The sequence below is a fragment of the Vipera ursinii genome (assembly GCF_947247035.1).
Source record: "Vipera ursinii genome assembly, chromosome: 3".
Lineage (NCBI taxonomy): Eukaryota > Metazoa > Chordata > Lepidosauria > Squamata > Viperidae > Vipera > Vipera ursinii.
The window spans coordinates 208,290,167-208,307,125 of NC_139516.1; the positions used below are offsets into that span (position 1 = coordinate 208,290,167).

The window sequence follows — 16,959 nt, forward strand, 5'->3', positions numbered from 1 at the left end:
TTTATTTTTTTTATTTTTTATTTTAATTCCATTTATATCCCGCCCTTCTCCGAAGACTCAGGGCGTCTTACAAGCTTAGCAGTAGCCTTCATTCTATGTATATGCCTGCTTATTAGGGCTTTCACACACACGCACCCAAGCGGCATTATTACAAAGTCAGCTTAATTGCCCCCAACAATCTGGGTCCACCTTTGCAGTAGAAATTGGAAATATTTCCTAGGACTCAGTGAACAATCGGAAACAAAAAAAAAAAAAACAAATTGAACAAGGTGGCAGGCAGGCAGGTCCAAAATTTTCGCAACCTAATTTTTAAGGTTCTTAGAATTGTATTTGCAATTTTACTGTAGCCTCAAGGGAACGTGGTTAATAAAGCGCAGCCCGTTGAGCTAATCAGGCAACCTAAGGAAAGAGCAAGGCAATTAATACCCTTAGCTGGTGATTCACGGGAACACAAGACAAAAGGGACAAAGTGTCTGGCTCTCTTTACTTTATGTTGACAGTGACCGAGTCCTTTGTCAAGAAGCAGAAAACAAAAAGGGAAGAACGAACAACAGTTGTCAGAACATCTGCAAGCAGTGAACACAAGCAAGAACAAGATTAAGAGGGCAGTCCGTTAGTCGTAATGCATAATAGTTTATCTGTACAATATTTGTGTTTATCTGTTGCACCTTTTACTTCTGCTTGGCTTTTCTGAGGTGAGCCACACATACAACACACTCCCGGGGATGTGAAACAAAAGTACAGATTGTCCTCAACTAACAACCGTTCATTTAGTAACGGAAGTTACAACGGCACCGAAAAAACCTGACTTATGGCCAGTCCTCGCACTTATATGGCCACTGCAGCTTTCCCAGGTGATCAAAAATTCAGATGCTTGGCATGTACATCACAAGGGTTGCAGCGTCCTGTCTCTGGAGATTCTCGTGTCATCCAGGTCAAGGTGGTGCCAAAGGATCCTTTCTTTAAAAAGAGGACAACTGGACCTCCTTGGTTTTTTTTTATTTTTTTTGGAAGACCTTTCGCTTCTCATCCCAGGAGCTTCTTCAGCTCTGACTGTTTGGTGGGAAATGAATGGAAGGACTGCTATTCCTTGCTGGTCATTTGCCTTCTTTTAGAGAGCCGAAATTAAAAGGCGCTTGCTCCTGGAGAGGAAAGCCATGGCAAATCTAGACCGCACACTAAAAAGCAGAGACATCACCCTGCCAACAAAAGTGCGTATAGTCAAGGCTATGGTCTTCCCAGTTGCAATGTATGGCAGTGAAAGCTGGACCATAAGAAAGGCTGAGCGCCAAAGAATGGAGGCCTTTGAACTCTGGTGCTGGAGAAGACTCCTGCGAGTCCCTTGGACTGCAAGGCGATCAAACCGGTCAGTCCTAGAGGAGATCAACCCTGTCTGCTCTTTAGAAGGACAGATCCTGAAGCTAAAACTCAAATACTTTGGCCACCTAATGAGAAGGAAGGACTCACTGGAGAAGAGCCTCATGCTGGGAAAGGTGGAGGGCAAGAGAAGAAGGGGACGACAGAGAAGGAGGTGGCTGGATGGAGTTACTGAAGCAGTAGGCGTGAGCTTAAAGGGACTCCAGAAGATGGTAGAGGACAGGAAGGCCTGGAGGAACGTTGTCCATGGGGCCGCGATGGGTCGGACACGACTTCGCAGCTAACAACAACAGGAGAGCCGTTGAGGCAACTGGGAGGTTTGTCTGTGTCCCCGGGGTCACCTGAGCGGTGCAAATGGGTGTTTTCTTCAAAGAAAAGCAAGAAAGTCCGGTCGCCTCTTGAAAAAGCACCTTTGGGACAACCCTGACCTGGATGGCCGAGACTCTCCATAGACATTTAGCTGTGCACTTTGGGACAGACGCCCTTCAAATGGTTCAAGGATGAACGGGTATGAATTCTGCGTGTGAATGGATTTCCAGAAAAGAACGGGACCATTTATTTATTAGTTGAATTTATATACCGCCCTATTCCTGAAGGACTCAAGGCGGTTCACAGGGCAGTTAAAACAGTACAAAAAGAGAATAAAATGGAATTAAATTAGTACAAGCCCACAATTCATAATAACAATAAAATTAAAATTTTAAAATTAATTTAATATGATTTAATATGATTTAATTAAAACACTTTACAATTTAAAATCCCTCAGTCCAGGCCAGACAGTTCGAACAACCATTTGACCTCAGTTTGAGAGGCAGACAGCCCAGAGCCATCCCTGGCAGCCTGCACCTGTGTTCAACAGGGGAGGGGCACAGGGCTGAAGACGTCCTGCAGAAAGCACAGCTCCACAACCCAGTCCTTTCAACAGCTCCGAGAAGGCTCCGCACCCGTTTGCGCCGCTCAGGTGACCTTGAGGGCCCAGACGAACCTCCAAGTGGCCTCAACGGCCCTCTAGAAAGAAGGCAAATGGCCAGCTGCCAACCCCCACCGCCCAGTCAGAGCTCCTTGGGTGAGAAGCTCAAAGAGAAACGAGGAAGCCCAGTTGCCTCTTGAAAAAGCACCTTCGGGATTTGCAGCATCCTTGGGGTCCGATGACTTTCCCAGAGGGATTCCAACAAGCTAAGTCAACGGGGGAGGCCAGGTTTGCTTCGCTGCAGTGACTTGCTTAACAACCGTGGCAAAATATAAGTCGTAAAATCAGCTGTGTCTCACTTAACAACTGCCTTGCTTGTTGTTGTTATTGTTGTTGTTGTTAGTTGCGAAGTTGTGTCCGACCCATCGCGGCCCCATGGACAACATTACTCCAGGCCTTCCTGTTCTCTACCATCTTCTGCAGTCCATTTAGGCTCACGCCTACTGCTCCAGGGACTCCATCCAGCCACCTCATTCTCTGTCGTCCCCTTCTTCTCTTGCCCTCAACCTTTCCCAGCATGAGGCTCTTCTCCAGTGAGTCCTTCCTTCTCATTAGGTGGCCAAAGGATTTGAGTTTCAGCTTCAGGATCTGGCCTTCTAAAGAGCAGGCAGGGTTGATCTCCTCTAGTCCTCGATTAGCAGCACAAATTCTGGCCATGTCAAGGATTCCCTGTAATTCCTAGTTAGTTGTTAAGTTAGGATTCTAAGCATTGGTCCAGTATCTTGTAATGTAGGAGACACCCAGGCCAAGCCTGAGGATGGGGTCAAATGCATCATCAGTCCCTGGAGTCCCTGCACCCCGTTAAGAGGTCTAAGTCCAGCCTTAGACCCTTGAAGTCTAAGTCCGTTGACTCTTATCTGGTGCCAATTTGCCTTGACCGTTAGTAGTTCAGATTCTTGTGGATAGCTAGCATGAAATAAACCCGTAGTAACTCTTATCCTGTTTCCTGACTTCTTGCACCTCACATGCTGTCAAAACTCACTCCTATTTTATTTCATTTCATTTCTATTTCATCCCGCCTCTCCTGGGTTTTGCAATGCTTCTGAGGGGGAAGGGGGGAATGTGCCTGCAGGGCTATTGCTTTCACTTCCTCCGTTCGTTAGGATGTAATCCTTTATTTTGTTTATGGGATCTGTGTCCTGTTTCCCCTGTTATCTCCCTCCCTGAACTCTGTGTTTTAAACTGTCAGTTGAGAACAAAGGAGGAAATAAGGAATGTAACCTCAGTGCCTGGTTTATGTCTACGCTCCCAGAGAAAGGTAGTGAAGAAGCCGCTGACCCTCGCTGCATGAGCTGGAGACAGGCCGATGTTATCTCCCCGGTTCCCACAACGGACTTAACATTTGGGGATTGCCTATCCCACATCGGGCGGTCAATCTACGGGGCGGGGTCCTGCTTGGGGAAACTATAACCTACTGCACTGCGCGGGAAATCTCAGATCCTGTCTATTATGCCTGCTATCACCTACTCTTAATAAAAGTTCCCGCTTGGAAGAAATTGTTTCCAAGAGTTCTGCTTTTTTAAGATGTGGTCTTGAAGTGGGTCCTGACACATGCATTCTTTGCAGAACTACAGCATACAACAGCAACTATTAATTTCTTTTCGAGCTGTTACTTTACCGATGCTAGGCAGCTTCTCACGTCATGAAGACCTATGTTACATTTTATGTCGAGACAATCCTAAATCCTGTGACTCAAAGCGATGAGACAACTGAACGGCAGACAATGAAGCATTAAACCCCTTACTTCACACTCTATCATCTTTTGTCGCCGATCACTAGCCCGACATAACCAGATATACAATGTTTTTTTTGTAACATTAAAGCTGGATTTTTTTTAACGGCTATTTCTCCTAGATGACAGCTCCCAGACCTCAAATTGTGAAATTAACCCACACGAAAACCATCAGCGTGCAATACCGTTACTGGCTTTTTAATACCAAAATTCAGTTAGAAGAATTTTCAATTAGGTTTGCTTGCAATTTATTTCTCACAAAACCTCACTCTATCTTTTTCCTCTCTTTAGGGTTCGCTGGCAGGAAGCGAGTAAAACTCTTTTTTTAAAATAATAATAATAATAATAATAATAACGATCAGATATCCTACCTGATACAGACACCGTATGTGACCGTATGCCTTGCTTCTCGTTGTTGGCAACCCTGTAACACAATCGTTCAAATCTGTAAATGCTCTGTGTTCTGAAACACCCGCATTTCTCAACTTCGATGACTCTGAAGAACATGAGGACTTCAACTCCCAGAATTCCCCACGCAGCACGGCTGATTGGGGAATCCTGCGACTTGAAGTCCTCGTATCTTCAAGTTGCCCCAGTTGAGGAAAAATTGTTCTGTACCATTAAAAATCTAGAGGCTGCCCATTGCAGAATATACCAGATTCACTGTGTCTTCTGCAGAGCTAAACTTTGTGGAGGGAAGAAAATGACTCTATTATCTTAAATTCATCTCGGAACCAAAAGGACAAGAATTCATCTGAAAATCCCGCTTTAAACTCCCCCAGGTGTTCAAAATGACAATTGTGAAAAGCGGAATGAACAAAGAACTTTTCTCGTTCTGAATTTCTTTCTAATTATCTACCATCTAGCAACAGCAATACAACTGAGGCAAGAGGCGTCCTCGGATGATTGAATGAGGTCTAATTTTGGTTTCCCATGCAAAATGAAGACAAAATGAGTAGGCAACAGACCCATACAGGTAATCCTCGACTTACAACAGTTCGTTTAATGACAGTTGGAAGTTACAATGGCCCTGAAAAAAGAGATCTATGACCGTTTTTCACACTTATGACTGTTGTAGCATCCCCTTAGTCATGTGACTAAAATTCAGATGCGGTGTCCAGGGACCCTGTGATCCCCTTTTGCAACCTTCTGATAAGCAAGGTCAACGGAGAGGCCAGGTTCCCTTCACAACATTACTAACTTAACCACTGCAAAGGAGGCAAGAAAGGTCGTAAAATGAGGCAAAACTCACTTAACCAATGCTTCACTTAGCAACAGAAATCTTGGGTTCCATTGTGGTTGTAAGTCGAGGACTACCTGTACACCACATAGAGTTTACCTAAAACAATGGAGAATATAAAAAATTGGATCACATCCATTTGGAATAATAACTGCAACCATTTCTTATATTTCCATTTTTCTTTTCTTTTTTATTTTTTTAGTGTTATCTAAAACTGGTTCTCTTGGGTTCCGAAGCAAAAGGCAACATCAAGCCATGCGACCAAAATCCTTTTAGCAATAGAAATTAAGGTCTGGATGCAAAATTCTCTGGGTGCAAAAATCTTCATGTTCACACTGAACTATGTATGCTCAACACTTGCAACTGCTTACAAATTGGAGACTTCAGAGTGTAAATCAAAATAATAATGTATTCAGTTTAAGGTTTTAAACTTCCAACAAAAACATTCAAACTTACTTTGGTATGGATGGTAAAGCTCTTTCCCCTTCTAAATGAAGAGAAAAAAAATATGTTTATTGCCACATATTAATAAATATACGTACATAAATATTTTGCTTAAGAAAGAGAACACACTAACTTAAGCTAGTTGTATTTAATACCACCTTACAATATTATGGTTTTGTGATAATTTACACAAAACCTCTTATGAAGAATGATATAGTACCGTATTAAGCACCATTTATTAAGGCTTAAAACTGAAAGAGCAAAAACGTGTTATATTTTCAGAAAATGAAAATTTATAAAAGAAGTCTTGGGCTTTCTAAAGGACTTAAATTTATGCCCTGAAGACACCAACCTATTTCATTCTCACATTGCAATGCTATTCTGAAAAGACATAAAGGAACAATAAACTGGAAGAAAGGGGGGGAAAAATCAAATAAAATATTGAAAAAAGCTAGCAAAAAGCATCCTCGTCAGAAACAGATTATTCTACTTGGCAAAAATGGCGAGCATTCAGTGCAAATTGTGCCTCCTTTAGTTACAGCCACCTCTTTGGTCTCAGGGAAGCCAAAATAAATTTTCTGAAATGCAAAAATATGCACACTGCCATTAATCCTCCCATCCAAATCATCATATTTAGAGGTTATTATTCTGCCGCATGTGTTTTTTTTTTAAAAAAGTTGTCAATGTAAATATGTCAATAAGCAATCTAAAATTCCTCAAGGATAACGTAATATGAGCATCAGAACGATGAGCGGTTTTGACAAGGAGGCAGTGAATGCCTGGTTTTTGTTTGTCTGTGTATTTGCTTGTTTTCTTGCTCCTGGGGAGGAAAGCCATGGCAAATCTAGACCGCACACTAAAAAGCAGAGACATCACCCTGTCAACAAAAGTGCGTATAGTTGCAATGTATGGCTGTGAAAGTTGGACCATAAGAAAGGCTGAGCGCCAAAGAATTGAGGCTTTGAACTCTGGTGCTGGAGAAGACTCCTGCGAGTCCCTTGGACTGCAAGGCGATCAAACCGGTCAGTCCTAGAGGAGATCAACCCTAACTGCTCTTTAGAAGGCCAGATCCTGAAGCTGAAACTCAAAATACTTTGGCCACCTAATGAGAAGGAAGGACTCACTGGAGAAGAGCCTCATGCTGGGAAAGGTGGAGGGCAAGAGAAGAAGGGGACGACAGAGAATGAGGTGGCTGGATGGAGTCACTGAAGCAGGAAGTGTGAGCTTAAATGGACTCCGGAAGATGGCAGAGGACAGGAAGGCCTGGAGGAACGTTATCCATGGGGTCACGATGGGTCGGACACGACTTCGCAACTAACAACAACAAGGGATCCGAAAAATCTGGTGAGCCTTAAACTCTTCTGCATGGAACTGTACGCAAATTAAGTTTTGTTTTCTTGCTCCGTTCTCTAAACCAGCGTTTCCCAACCTTAGGAACTTGAAGATGCGTGGACTTCAACTCCCAGAATTCCCCAGCCAGCTATGCTGGCTGGGGAATTCTGGGAGTTGAAGTCCACGCATCTTCAAGTTCCTAAGGTTGGGAAACGCTGCTCTAAACTTATAATTTCTATTCATTCTGCTTTTACTGCGCAACAGAATTTGAACCTCTAGCTATTGGATATCCTTAGCAAGTTCTGTCTCGGGAACAACTTAGTACACCAGAGTCAAGAAGAAAACTTTTCCCCACACATCTCCCAAAGTGGTTATTTTATTCTCTCATCTGTTTTGCACATAATAAAGAGTGCAAGTAAAATGGGAAATCATGCATCAGATTAAGTCATCATTTGATTTTTAAAAAAAATCAATATGAATTCAGCCGCTGTGGTTTATGTAATTTTATATTATTCAACGTTCAATGGACCATTAAAATAAAGCATGTCTTGGTTTGGCATGTGAATCCTGACGTATCACAGAGGAAAAATGTACTTTCAACGTTTGTCTCCAAGCGATTAATTCAGCTGCAGATATTAAATTCCAGCTTAATTTCACTGCCAGGGTACTGAGGATTGCACCATTCTTGGTTCATGTAACTGTATTTCACTAACCTATCTCCAACAGCACAGAATTATGGGGAACTAAAATTGGAAAAAGGGATGCAGTGGCTCAGTGGGTTAAGACTCTGAGCTTGTCGATCAAATGGTCGGCAGTTTGGCGGGTCAAATCCCGAGTGCCGCGTAGCAGAGTGAGCGCCTGTTACTCGTCCCAGCTTCTGCCAACCTAACAGTTCGAAAGCACATAAAAATGCAAGTAGAAAAATAGGGACCACTCCGGTAGGAAGGTAACAGCGTTCCGTGCGCCTTTGGCGTCTAGTCATGCCGGCCACATGACCACAGAGACGTCCTCGGACAAGCGCTGGCTCTTCGGCTTTGAAACAGAGATGAGCACCGGCCCCTAGAGTTGGAAACGACTAGCACGCATGTGTGGGGGAACCTTTACCTTTACCTTTTTTAAAAGTAGAAAAGGTATCCGGCACAATTTAAAATAAAATCAAGAGGCATCAGCCTAAGTATGTTTTATATAAGGTAAACAATATACTGGTGGAAGTCACTATCCACTGTGGTATAATAGTTAATAAGTGCTGGATTTCTCACTTTGGGGGAAGAAATGGGGAAGTAAAGATGACTCTGTTAAAAGCAGGGCCGGTGACGGTGGAAGAATGAAGACCCATCAGTAGAACTAGATCTTCATAATTCTTCTCCGGATAAAGGAGAAGAGCTGAGATTGCCCACAAGTGCTCTAGACAACTGCTCCTCGCTAGATGACGGCAAGGCAGCAGTGTGGGAGATAAGCAAAGGATGGCTATCTTTTTGCTTCTTCTTCTATGGGATTTACAAAAGAGATTTGTTAAAAGCTTTGAAGAATTTTGTGGCAGGCACCAAGAAAAAAATAAAGAAAAGAAATCAAGTTCTAGGAATTATTTGAAAGGACTAAAAATCAAGATTGATAAAAGTCGAATGAATATAAAGCTGGTTTATTTGAACAAGGCTAAAGTAGGCACGTTATTATCTGTGATGATCAGGACTGAGTGACAAGGCTTTAAGGATTTCTTTATAGGTAAGAGATGGAATACGGAGTGGGGGGAGGATAGAGGGACCATTTCTTATATTTTAAAAGAAGCTGATAAGTTACTGAAATTCTTTATAGTTATTGTGATGAAGGGGAAAGTCACCGCCCTGAGTCCTTCGGGAGAAGGGCGGTATATAAATAAAATTATTATTATTATTATTATTATTATTATTATTATTATTATTATTATTATTATTATTATTATTATTATTATTATTTCTTTACATATTTTTCTTTTTCTTTATTCTTTTCCTTTCTTTTCCGATTTTTCTGCACTTTCTATTTTTACCTTTATTCTTTTCTTTCATTAGTTTGTGTCAGTTTTTATTCCTGCTACTATAATTTTTTTAATACTAGCAAGGCTCGATTTCTAACAACAGGATTAAAATGAGAATCCCTTTTCAAATATGGGCAATCTGGAGCAATCAATGCGTCTCAGCCTAATTCCTTCCCCCTGGGTCTCTGTGATAGGGACAGAGGAACTAGATAAGCTTCACTAACTCTCTGGAGGAGGAGATGAACAGGCAAACATAAACAAAATTATATCTGAGCAGTTAATGTCAGTGTCAAGAGGAGAATTTCCTACACAGTTACGGATCCAAACAAAACTACGAACTAAACAGAGACAGGCAAGTCATAGGCAGAAAAAAAAGAGGACTGTGGGCACCAATGGTTATTCAACACGACACGTAAGTGTTATCATTTACAGAATTACGGTATTACCGTAACTACTGGAATAGCTGTTTTAGTTTGTCTTCATATAGTCTCTTGCAGAAATTCTACGTATTTTTATCTAGTTATATTGTAAGAGAAATGCTATGTGAGTCAACGATCAGGACCCTGGTCGCACTTTTTTACTCTTATCAAATTTTATTTAAGATAACCCACAAGCTTAGGTTATGCATCTGAAGAAGCAAGCTGTATTTCAGGAAAATCTGTATCTTTTTAATAAAATTTGCAGATCTGAAAACACGTTACCAGAAACCTGCTGACTTTCATCTGCTTATATATCTGATCAGTTACCCACGCAGAGGTGCTGTCGCTAATTTTTTCTCAATTATAGGACATCGCAAAAAATGACCACACCGAAAATGTCTTACACAAAATGTCTCCTCTTACCTTTCTGGGGTCGGATAATAAAAGACTGTGTCGCCCCCGTGACCAGTCGGCAGTAGCCATCTATCAAGTCAGCCATGTTCTCTGCAATGGTTAAGGATGGTGCTGTCACTGTCAGAGGCTACGAGAGAGAGAGAGAGAGAGAGAGAGAGAGAGAGAGAGAGAGAGAGAGAGAGAGAGAGAGAGAGAGAGAGAGAGAGGAAAAAAATAGTGCGCTGAACAAAGAGGCCTTATTGCAGACACAAACATTTAGCACAGCTGCTGAACTATTACATCAGAGAAGAGCATACAAATGAGAGGCAGTAAAGAAAAAAAAAGTACTCTGATGGCTGAAAAAAAAAAATAAATCGCCAGTTCTTCTGCCTTCAATTTCTCCATCTGGAGGAACTCCCAACGAGCATGTAACGTGTAAAAAGGGTGACCGCCCGAGATTGGCGCCGATTCTAACAGAAGCATGATAATTTTGCTCAGGGAACAGAATAAGCCTTCCGTGTGTAGGAGAGGGCTTCTACGCATGGATGCATCCACAGACTCTACACGTTTCAAAATTAATCTTCATGTATCCAACTAGTTACCGATTCTACTTTTTGTTCTTCCAGATTTCAAAAAAAAACATCACTCCAAGGGTGGTTGACCTCAGAATTTAAAAGCAGCACACACACACACACACACACACACACACACACACACACACACAATCAAAACAGATGAAAGTAACCAATGCATTGCCTTTTTCAAGGCTGGCAAAATTTGCACTGTAAGCTGTCTTCTCCTTTTGATGGACTCCCAAGATACCGTGGGTACCTCGGTACTCATCCTTATTTGGTTCCGGGAGGTCGGATGGGTACCGGTACTATGAGTACCAAACAAATTTATCCCGTAAGCAATAACGTAGTGAGTCACAAGGCAGCTGACATCGACAAGGTCTATCTCGAGTACCAAACACTGGGACAAAATGTTGGTGTCAAAATGTGTTGAGTACCAAGCTTGATGAGTTTCAAAGCAGTTGAGTACCAAGGTACCACTCTATACTATATGATATTCCAACAATGTTTATGTGGTAAAAGACATCGAGAAATAGTCTTTTATAGTCTTGACAAACTTGACCGGTTGCTGCTATTGTAAACTAACAAGAAGCCCACCAACTGCTCTTATGGGGAGAATCTGAGACAAGAGACCAAGGAAGGGATGTAAAGTCAATTTTGGAGCTTGTTCCGGCTGGATCATTTCCGAACGCAAATAAAAATGACGAAGGGAAGCTTATGGCAGCAACTAAGGAGATGGCAGCAGGTCTGGATGGGGAGAAATAGGCTCCAACTTAATCCTGCCAAGACTGAGTGGCTGTGCATACCGGCATCTCGGGAAAACCAGTTTTGTCCATCGTTAACTATGGGGGGTGAGGTGTTACCCCCCGTTGATAGGGCTCGCAACTTGGGCGTCCTCCTGGATTCACGGCTCAGTTTAGAAGATCATATAGGAGCCGTGACCAGGGGGGCTTTTGCCCAGGTTCGCCTGGTGCGCCAGTTGCGACCCTATCTGGACTGAGATGCCCTACGAACAGTTACTCGTGCTCGTGACCTCCCGTTTAGACTACTGCAACGCTCTCTACATGGGGCTGCCCTTGAGGACCACTCGGAGGCTTCAACTGGTGCAGAATGCGGCCGCGCGAGTTGGGGGCTTCCCGATACTCCCATGTAACACCTCTGCTCCGCGAGCTGCATTGGCTTCCGGTTGCCCTTCGGGTGAGATTCAAGGTGCTGGTGATGACCTATAAAGCCCTTAATGGCTTGGGTCCGGGTTATCTGAGGGAACATCTGCTGCCGGCATCAAGCTCCCTTCGTCCCGTGCGCTCCCATAGGGAGGGCCTTCTCAGGATACCGCCGGTTAGGGAATGCCGGCGGGTTATTCCTAGGGGAAGAGCGTTCTCTGTGGGCGCGCCTGCCCTCTGGAATGATTTACCCGTGGAACTTAGGACCGCCCCCGATCTGCGTTCGTTTCGCCGGGACCTAAAAACCTGGTTTTTCGATCTATCAGGCCTGGACTGAAGGGGTTTCAGCTTTTTAAATATTGCTTTAATTGGCCTTAATTAATTTAATGTATTTTAATTCTATATTGTTTTTATATTGTATTTTATTCTGCCCTGTAAACCGCCCTGAGTCCTTCGGGAATAGGGCGGTATAGAAATTTAAATAAATAAATAAATGAATGAATGAATGAATGAATGAATGAATGAATGAATGATAGCTTTTCCCAGGCTGTCCCATCGATGCTGTGCAGTTCTCGCGACAGAAGTCGGTGTTGACAGGAGGGCAGAGATCCGCCCCGAGGTCTCTCATTTGTGGAGTCCCTCAGGGGTCGGTTCTCTCGCCTCTCCTGTTCAACATCTATATGAAGCCGCTGGGCGAGATCATTCGTGGTTTTGGGGTGGGGTATCATCAGTACGCTGATGATACCCAACTTTTTCTTTCCACCCCGAACCAACCCAGTGATGCCCTCTCCGTGATGTCCCGATGCCTGGAGGCGGTTCAGGTCTGGATGGGGAGAAACAGGCTTCGTCTCAATCCCGCCAAGACTGAGTGGCTGTGCATATCGGCATCTCGGGTTAACCAAGTTATTCCATCCTTAATGATGGGGGGTGAGGTGTTACCCCCCGTCGATAGGGCTCGCAACTTGGGCGTCCTCCTGGATTCACGGCTCAATTTTGAAGACCATATAGGAGCCGTGACCAGGGGGGCTTTTGCCCAGGTTCGCCTGGTGCGCCAGTTGCGTCCCTATCTGGACCGAGACGCCCTACGCACAGTTACTCATGCGCTTGTGACCTCCCGTTTGGACTACTGTAACGCTCTCTACATGGGGCTGCCCTTGAAGACCACTCGGAGGCTTCAACTGGTGCAGAATGCGGCCGCGCGAGTTGTAATGGGGGTTTCCCGATACTCCCATGTAACACCTCTACTCCGTGAGCTGCATTGGCTTCCGGTTGCCCTCCGGGTGAAATTCAAGGTGCTGGTTATCACCTATAAAGCCCTACATGGCCTGGGTCCGGGATATCTGAGGGAACACCTGCTGCCGGCATCAAATGCCCTTCGCCCAGTGCGCTCCCACAGGGAGGGTCTGCTCAGGGTCCCGCCGGTAAGAGACTGCCGGCGGGTGACACCCAGGGGTAGGGCCTTCTCGGTGGGAGCGCCTGCCCTCTGGAACCAGCTGCCGGTGGAGCTGAGAACTGCCCCCGACCTTCGATCATTCCGCCGGGGCCTGAAGACCTGGCTCTTCGAGCTCTCGGGCCCAGACTGAGGAGGAATTTTTAATTTGGGGTTCTTTTTAACTGACTACAGGGTTAATTTAATATTTTTTAATTTGGTTCTTAATTTTTGTATTCTGGATTTTTAATTCCCTGTAAACCGCCCTGAGTCCTCAGGGAATAGGGCGGTATATAAATATAACTAAATAAAATAAATAAATAAAATAGAAGCAAAATCCTCCAAATCAGGAATATCCACCCACGTTTTAAACAATATCACAGCCTAGTTCTCAAATAACATTCTTTCCTACTTCTTCCCTGCCGTTTTTATTCACTTACTGATGACATAAAGCTAAAGCAGGCAAAATAACTCCTCAGTTCCACTGTTTTATACCAGTTACCAGTTGTGTCTTCAAAGCAACTTCTGTGGAAAAGAATGTATTGACGAGTACCCAAAAGGGGCAGTGCTGTTTTAAATTCCATAGGTAAAGGTAAAGGTTCCCCCGCACATGCGTGCTAGTCGTTTCCGACTCTAGGGGCCGGTGCTCATCTCCGTTTCAAAGCCGAGGAGCCAGCGCTTGTCCGAGGACGTCTCCGTGGTCATGTGGCTGGCATGACTAGACGCCAAAGGCGCATGGAACGCTGTTACCTTCCCACCGGAGTGGTCCCTATTTTTCTACTTGCATTTTTATGTGCTTTCGAACTGCTAGGTTGGCAGAAGCTGGGACGAGTAACAGGCGCTCACTCTGCTACGCGGCACTCGGGATTCGACCTGCCAAACTGCCGACCTTCCGATCGACAAGCTCAGCGTCCTAACCCACTGAGCCACCATACCTCATCCTAAATGATACCTCATCTTATACCTCATCCTAAATGATCGTAAAAACAATAGCACCAACGGTCAGTAGAGGTGTGTAAACCACTTATTCTGACAGTATAACCTCTACGGTTTTGATCCTATTTTCCAGTAAATATAAAACCTTGATCAGGAAATTACTATATAGCATCTTTCATAGTTAAAGACCAGAAATATTTTTATCTCTGGATGAAGAAGTCTCTTAGATTATTATATTTTTTTAAAAAAGATAATCTATTCATCCCGTACTTTTTTATATTATGAAATGGGGACATCCACGCCTGCCTTTGTTCATAAAAACACGCAGAAGGAATTTGCTTGCTCTTTCTGCCTGCCCAGAAGAAGCATCCACAGACTTACCTCTGGCGCTCCGGCAATTTTCATCTGGAGCATTCCTTTTCGGTCCTTGTCTTCATTAGTTGAATACTGGATGGTCTGCACTTGATGGAAATCTGCCAAATGGGTGGGCTAGAGAAAAACAGAAGGAAAATAATGGGGAGGAAGAACCAGCGCGGGCAGAAACACCACCAGATACAAAAAACAGGACGTGGAAATAAATCCTATTTTTCTAAGCATTCCTGTGGCTTTACTAGCTTTCACTGTTCTCCATGCCCCGTGCTGTCCATCTTACATGCTACTGAAGGGGCAAAAGAAACAATTAACAGTTGGCAATAGTTTGCCTGATCAGCAGGCTGTTTAGTGAGGGTAATGTTGGCCCAGAGCCCACATGAAACCTGACTGTAAACCTACCAAGGGAATGTGAATAATGCATTTTGGGATTTGACAAATGAAGGCAGATATACGTGTCCCAGGATAATGCTGCAGGATCGGTCACCAGGACCAGGGATTTAGTCTTCTGAGCTTTTGGACTCGTGCTTGGAGCCCATCCTCAGGGAACTTCTCTCTACCAGAGTGTGTGCTTTAGGCTGTTCTGTGTGATGTATTTATAGGGTGCCTATTGCATGTGGTTTTTTAGATGTAGATTGGGGTGTTGCTGGCTGGCTATTAAGTCATTGGCTGTTATTTCCTTGTGCTGCCCAGTACTTGATAAACTTGGGGGTGCACCGTTGACTGACGAAGGCTCGTTATCCAGGCTTCAATCACTTCCCTGGCTGTTTTTGTGCCTGCTCATCCGACAATCCTAACAGCAGCAAAATGGAATGTATGTCTTTGTTCACTGCAAGGTGAGGCTGCCAATGAGTTTGCGCCTCCTCGTCTGATCACTAGCTTGTGTTCTTGCCATTCTGGGAATTGCCTAGCTTCCAGCACATAAACTGCCTTAAATCTAAGTAATATGTTTACCAAAAAAAAATATTCCCAGTAAAATAAAAATCCAACCTCTCAAACACGATAAAAAAAAATGTACTGAAAGTGCGAAAATGCATTAACTGTAAAACAAGTGACAGTAAATTAGAAGTAAAGCTAAAAATCATACTGAATGAGAAACGCTCATGAATTAAGAAGAAAAAGCAGTATTGTTCAGTCTCCTTTTGTAGGTCTACGTATTCTGCTAAAAAAAATAATAAGCTTCCTTAATGATACTGGTCCAGTTCCCATAGAAAGTAAGGGCAAATTTTGAAAAATTTGCTCAGATATGAATTCATCATAACCCACTGTAGGACTTACATTGGATCCTTTGTCTGTAAGGTAGCTGATTCCTTCTTCTGGACCGATGGCCAATTCCACTGCAATAATCCAGCTGGACTTTTATGGTTAATATGGAAAAGAAGCGGTGAACATATGGGAAGAAAATGTTTGAACACTTTATTATCACCCAATTAAACAAACTAATACTTGACTAATAAATTACACTTCGAAAACTGGATAAACCTTAAGAGAGTACACTTATGTTAGCCTTTCCAGAAGAGACCGAAGAACTGATTTCCCATGCATTTGGGATTAGGGAAGCTCTGCTGAAGATGATGTGTTTTTCAGTCACTAGGATTGTTGTTTTAATCTTGGGAACCATGGGTTTGTATTTTGTGGTTTGTATTTTAATCCTTGTAACCCACCCAGACCCACTACTGTAAGATGGGCAGTGATGGGCAGTAATATAAATAATTTAAATAAAATAAATAGCCCTATGCTATAACTCCCAACGCCTTGAAGAGTTGCCCCATTTTAAAAGCAGAAGGCACAAATGCTTCAGTGGTCATTGTAACACTCGTGCCACACGTGTTGTTGACCATCGCCCATTTTTTCCCCCAAAATTAAATCCTTTCTCCAAGCCCAATAAATAGGGAGCAGGTGAGACACAGTTGCCTATTTTTCGCTACTATTCCCCTAGATAGCCTTTAAATTGCATTTTAAAATAATTCCACATTTCTATAACCTTGCGGTCCTTTAATCTGGTTAGCAGTTCCTAAACTCCCAATCTGTCAGAAACGTAGAAGAATTAAACAGTTTATAAATACATAGCATGCTCATCATCCACAAACAAGGAAAATTTAGTAGCATCTTAAGCAAAGAACCAGCCCACATATCCTCTTGTCTAGTTAAGCTAACAATAAAGCCCTGAACATTAAAATGAGAATAATTATTCTGCGCGGTGTCCAAGGAGTTGAAAGCTCCATACTTACTCCAAGGGCACACTTGAAGCATTCCTTATCGAATCGGTATACTGGTGAGAGAATCTCAAAGAATTTCAAAATACTTTCTTCTCTATTGAGGTTGGCAAATTGTCGAAAGGTTTGCTGTATCATTTTTCGTAGATTTTTGGCCTTGATAATGAAATAGACAGATGTTAGTATGGTATGTGCCACATCCAAGCCCCATAGTGCTAACATGGGTTCCACCTAGACCAGGACTGAATAGATAGCACCTGATACAGTAGCACATATGTTTGGTTCCAGTTGGCAGATTTTTACAAGTCATTAGAAAAATCATTTCTCCTTTTTGAGAAATGTCATACATAGCCGGA

At 43.2% G+C, this 16,959-nt stretch overlaps 1 protein-coding gene across 7 annotated transcripts in view; it reads right to left on the reverse strand.

Moving 5' to 3' along the window:
- The window catches only part of PTK2 (protein tyrosine kinase 2), a 268,019-nt gene that overhangs the window by 97,373 nt on the left and 153,687 nt on the right, over window positions 1–16,959 (reverse strand). For all 7 annotated transcript variants that reach the window (XM_083360048.1, XM_083360046.1, XM_083360047.1 and 4 more), the window contains 6 exons: window positions 16,619–16,759; window positions 15,666–15,743; window positions 14,400–14,507; window positions 9,949–10,066; window positions 5,776–5,806; window positions 4,451–4,503 (listed from right to left, as the gene is read on the reverse strand). In XM_083360048.1, the coding sequence (XP_083216174.1) occupies window positions 4,451–4,503; window positions 5,776–5,806; window positions 9,949–10,066; window positions 14,400–14,507; window positions 15,666–15,743; window positions 16,619–16,759 (529 nt within the window). The remainder of the gene's footprint in view (window positions 1–4,450; window positions 4,504–5,775; window positions 5,807–9,948; window positions 10,067–14,399; window positions 14,508–15,665; window positions 15,744–16,618; window positions 16,760–16,959) is intronic.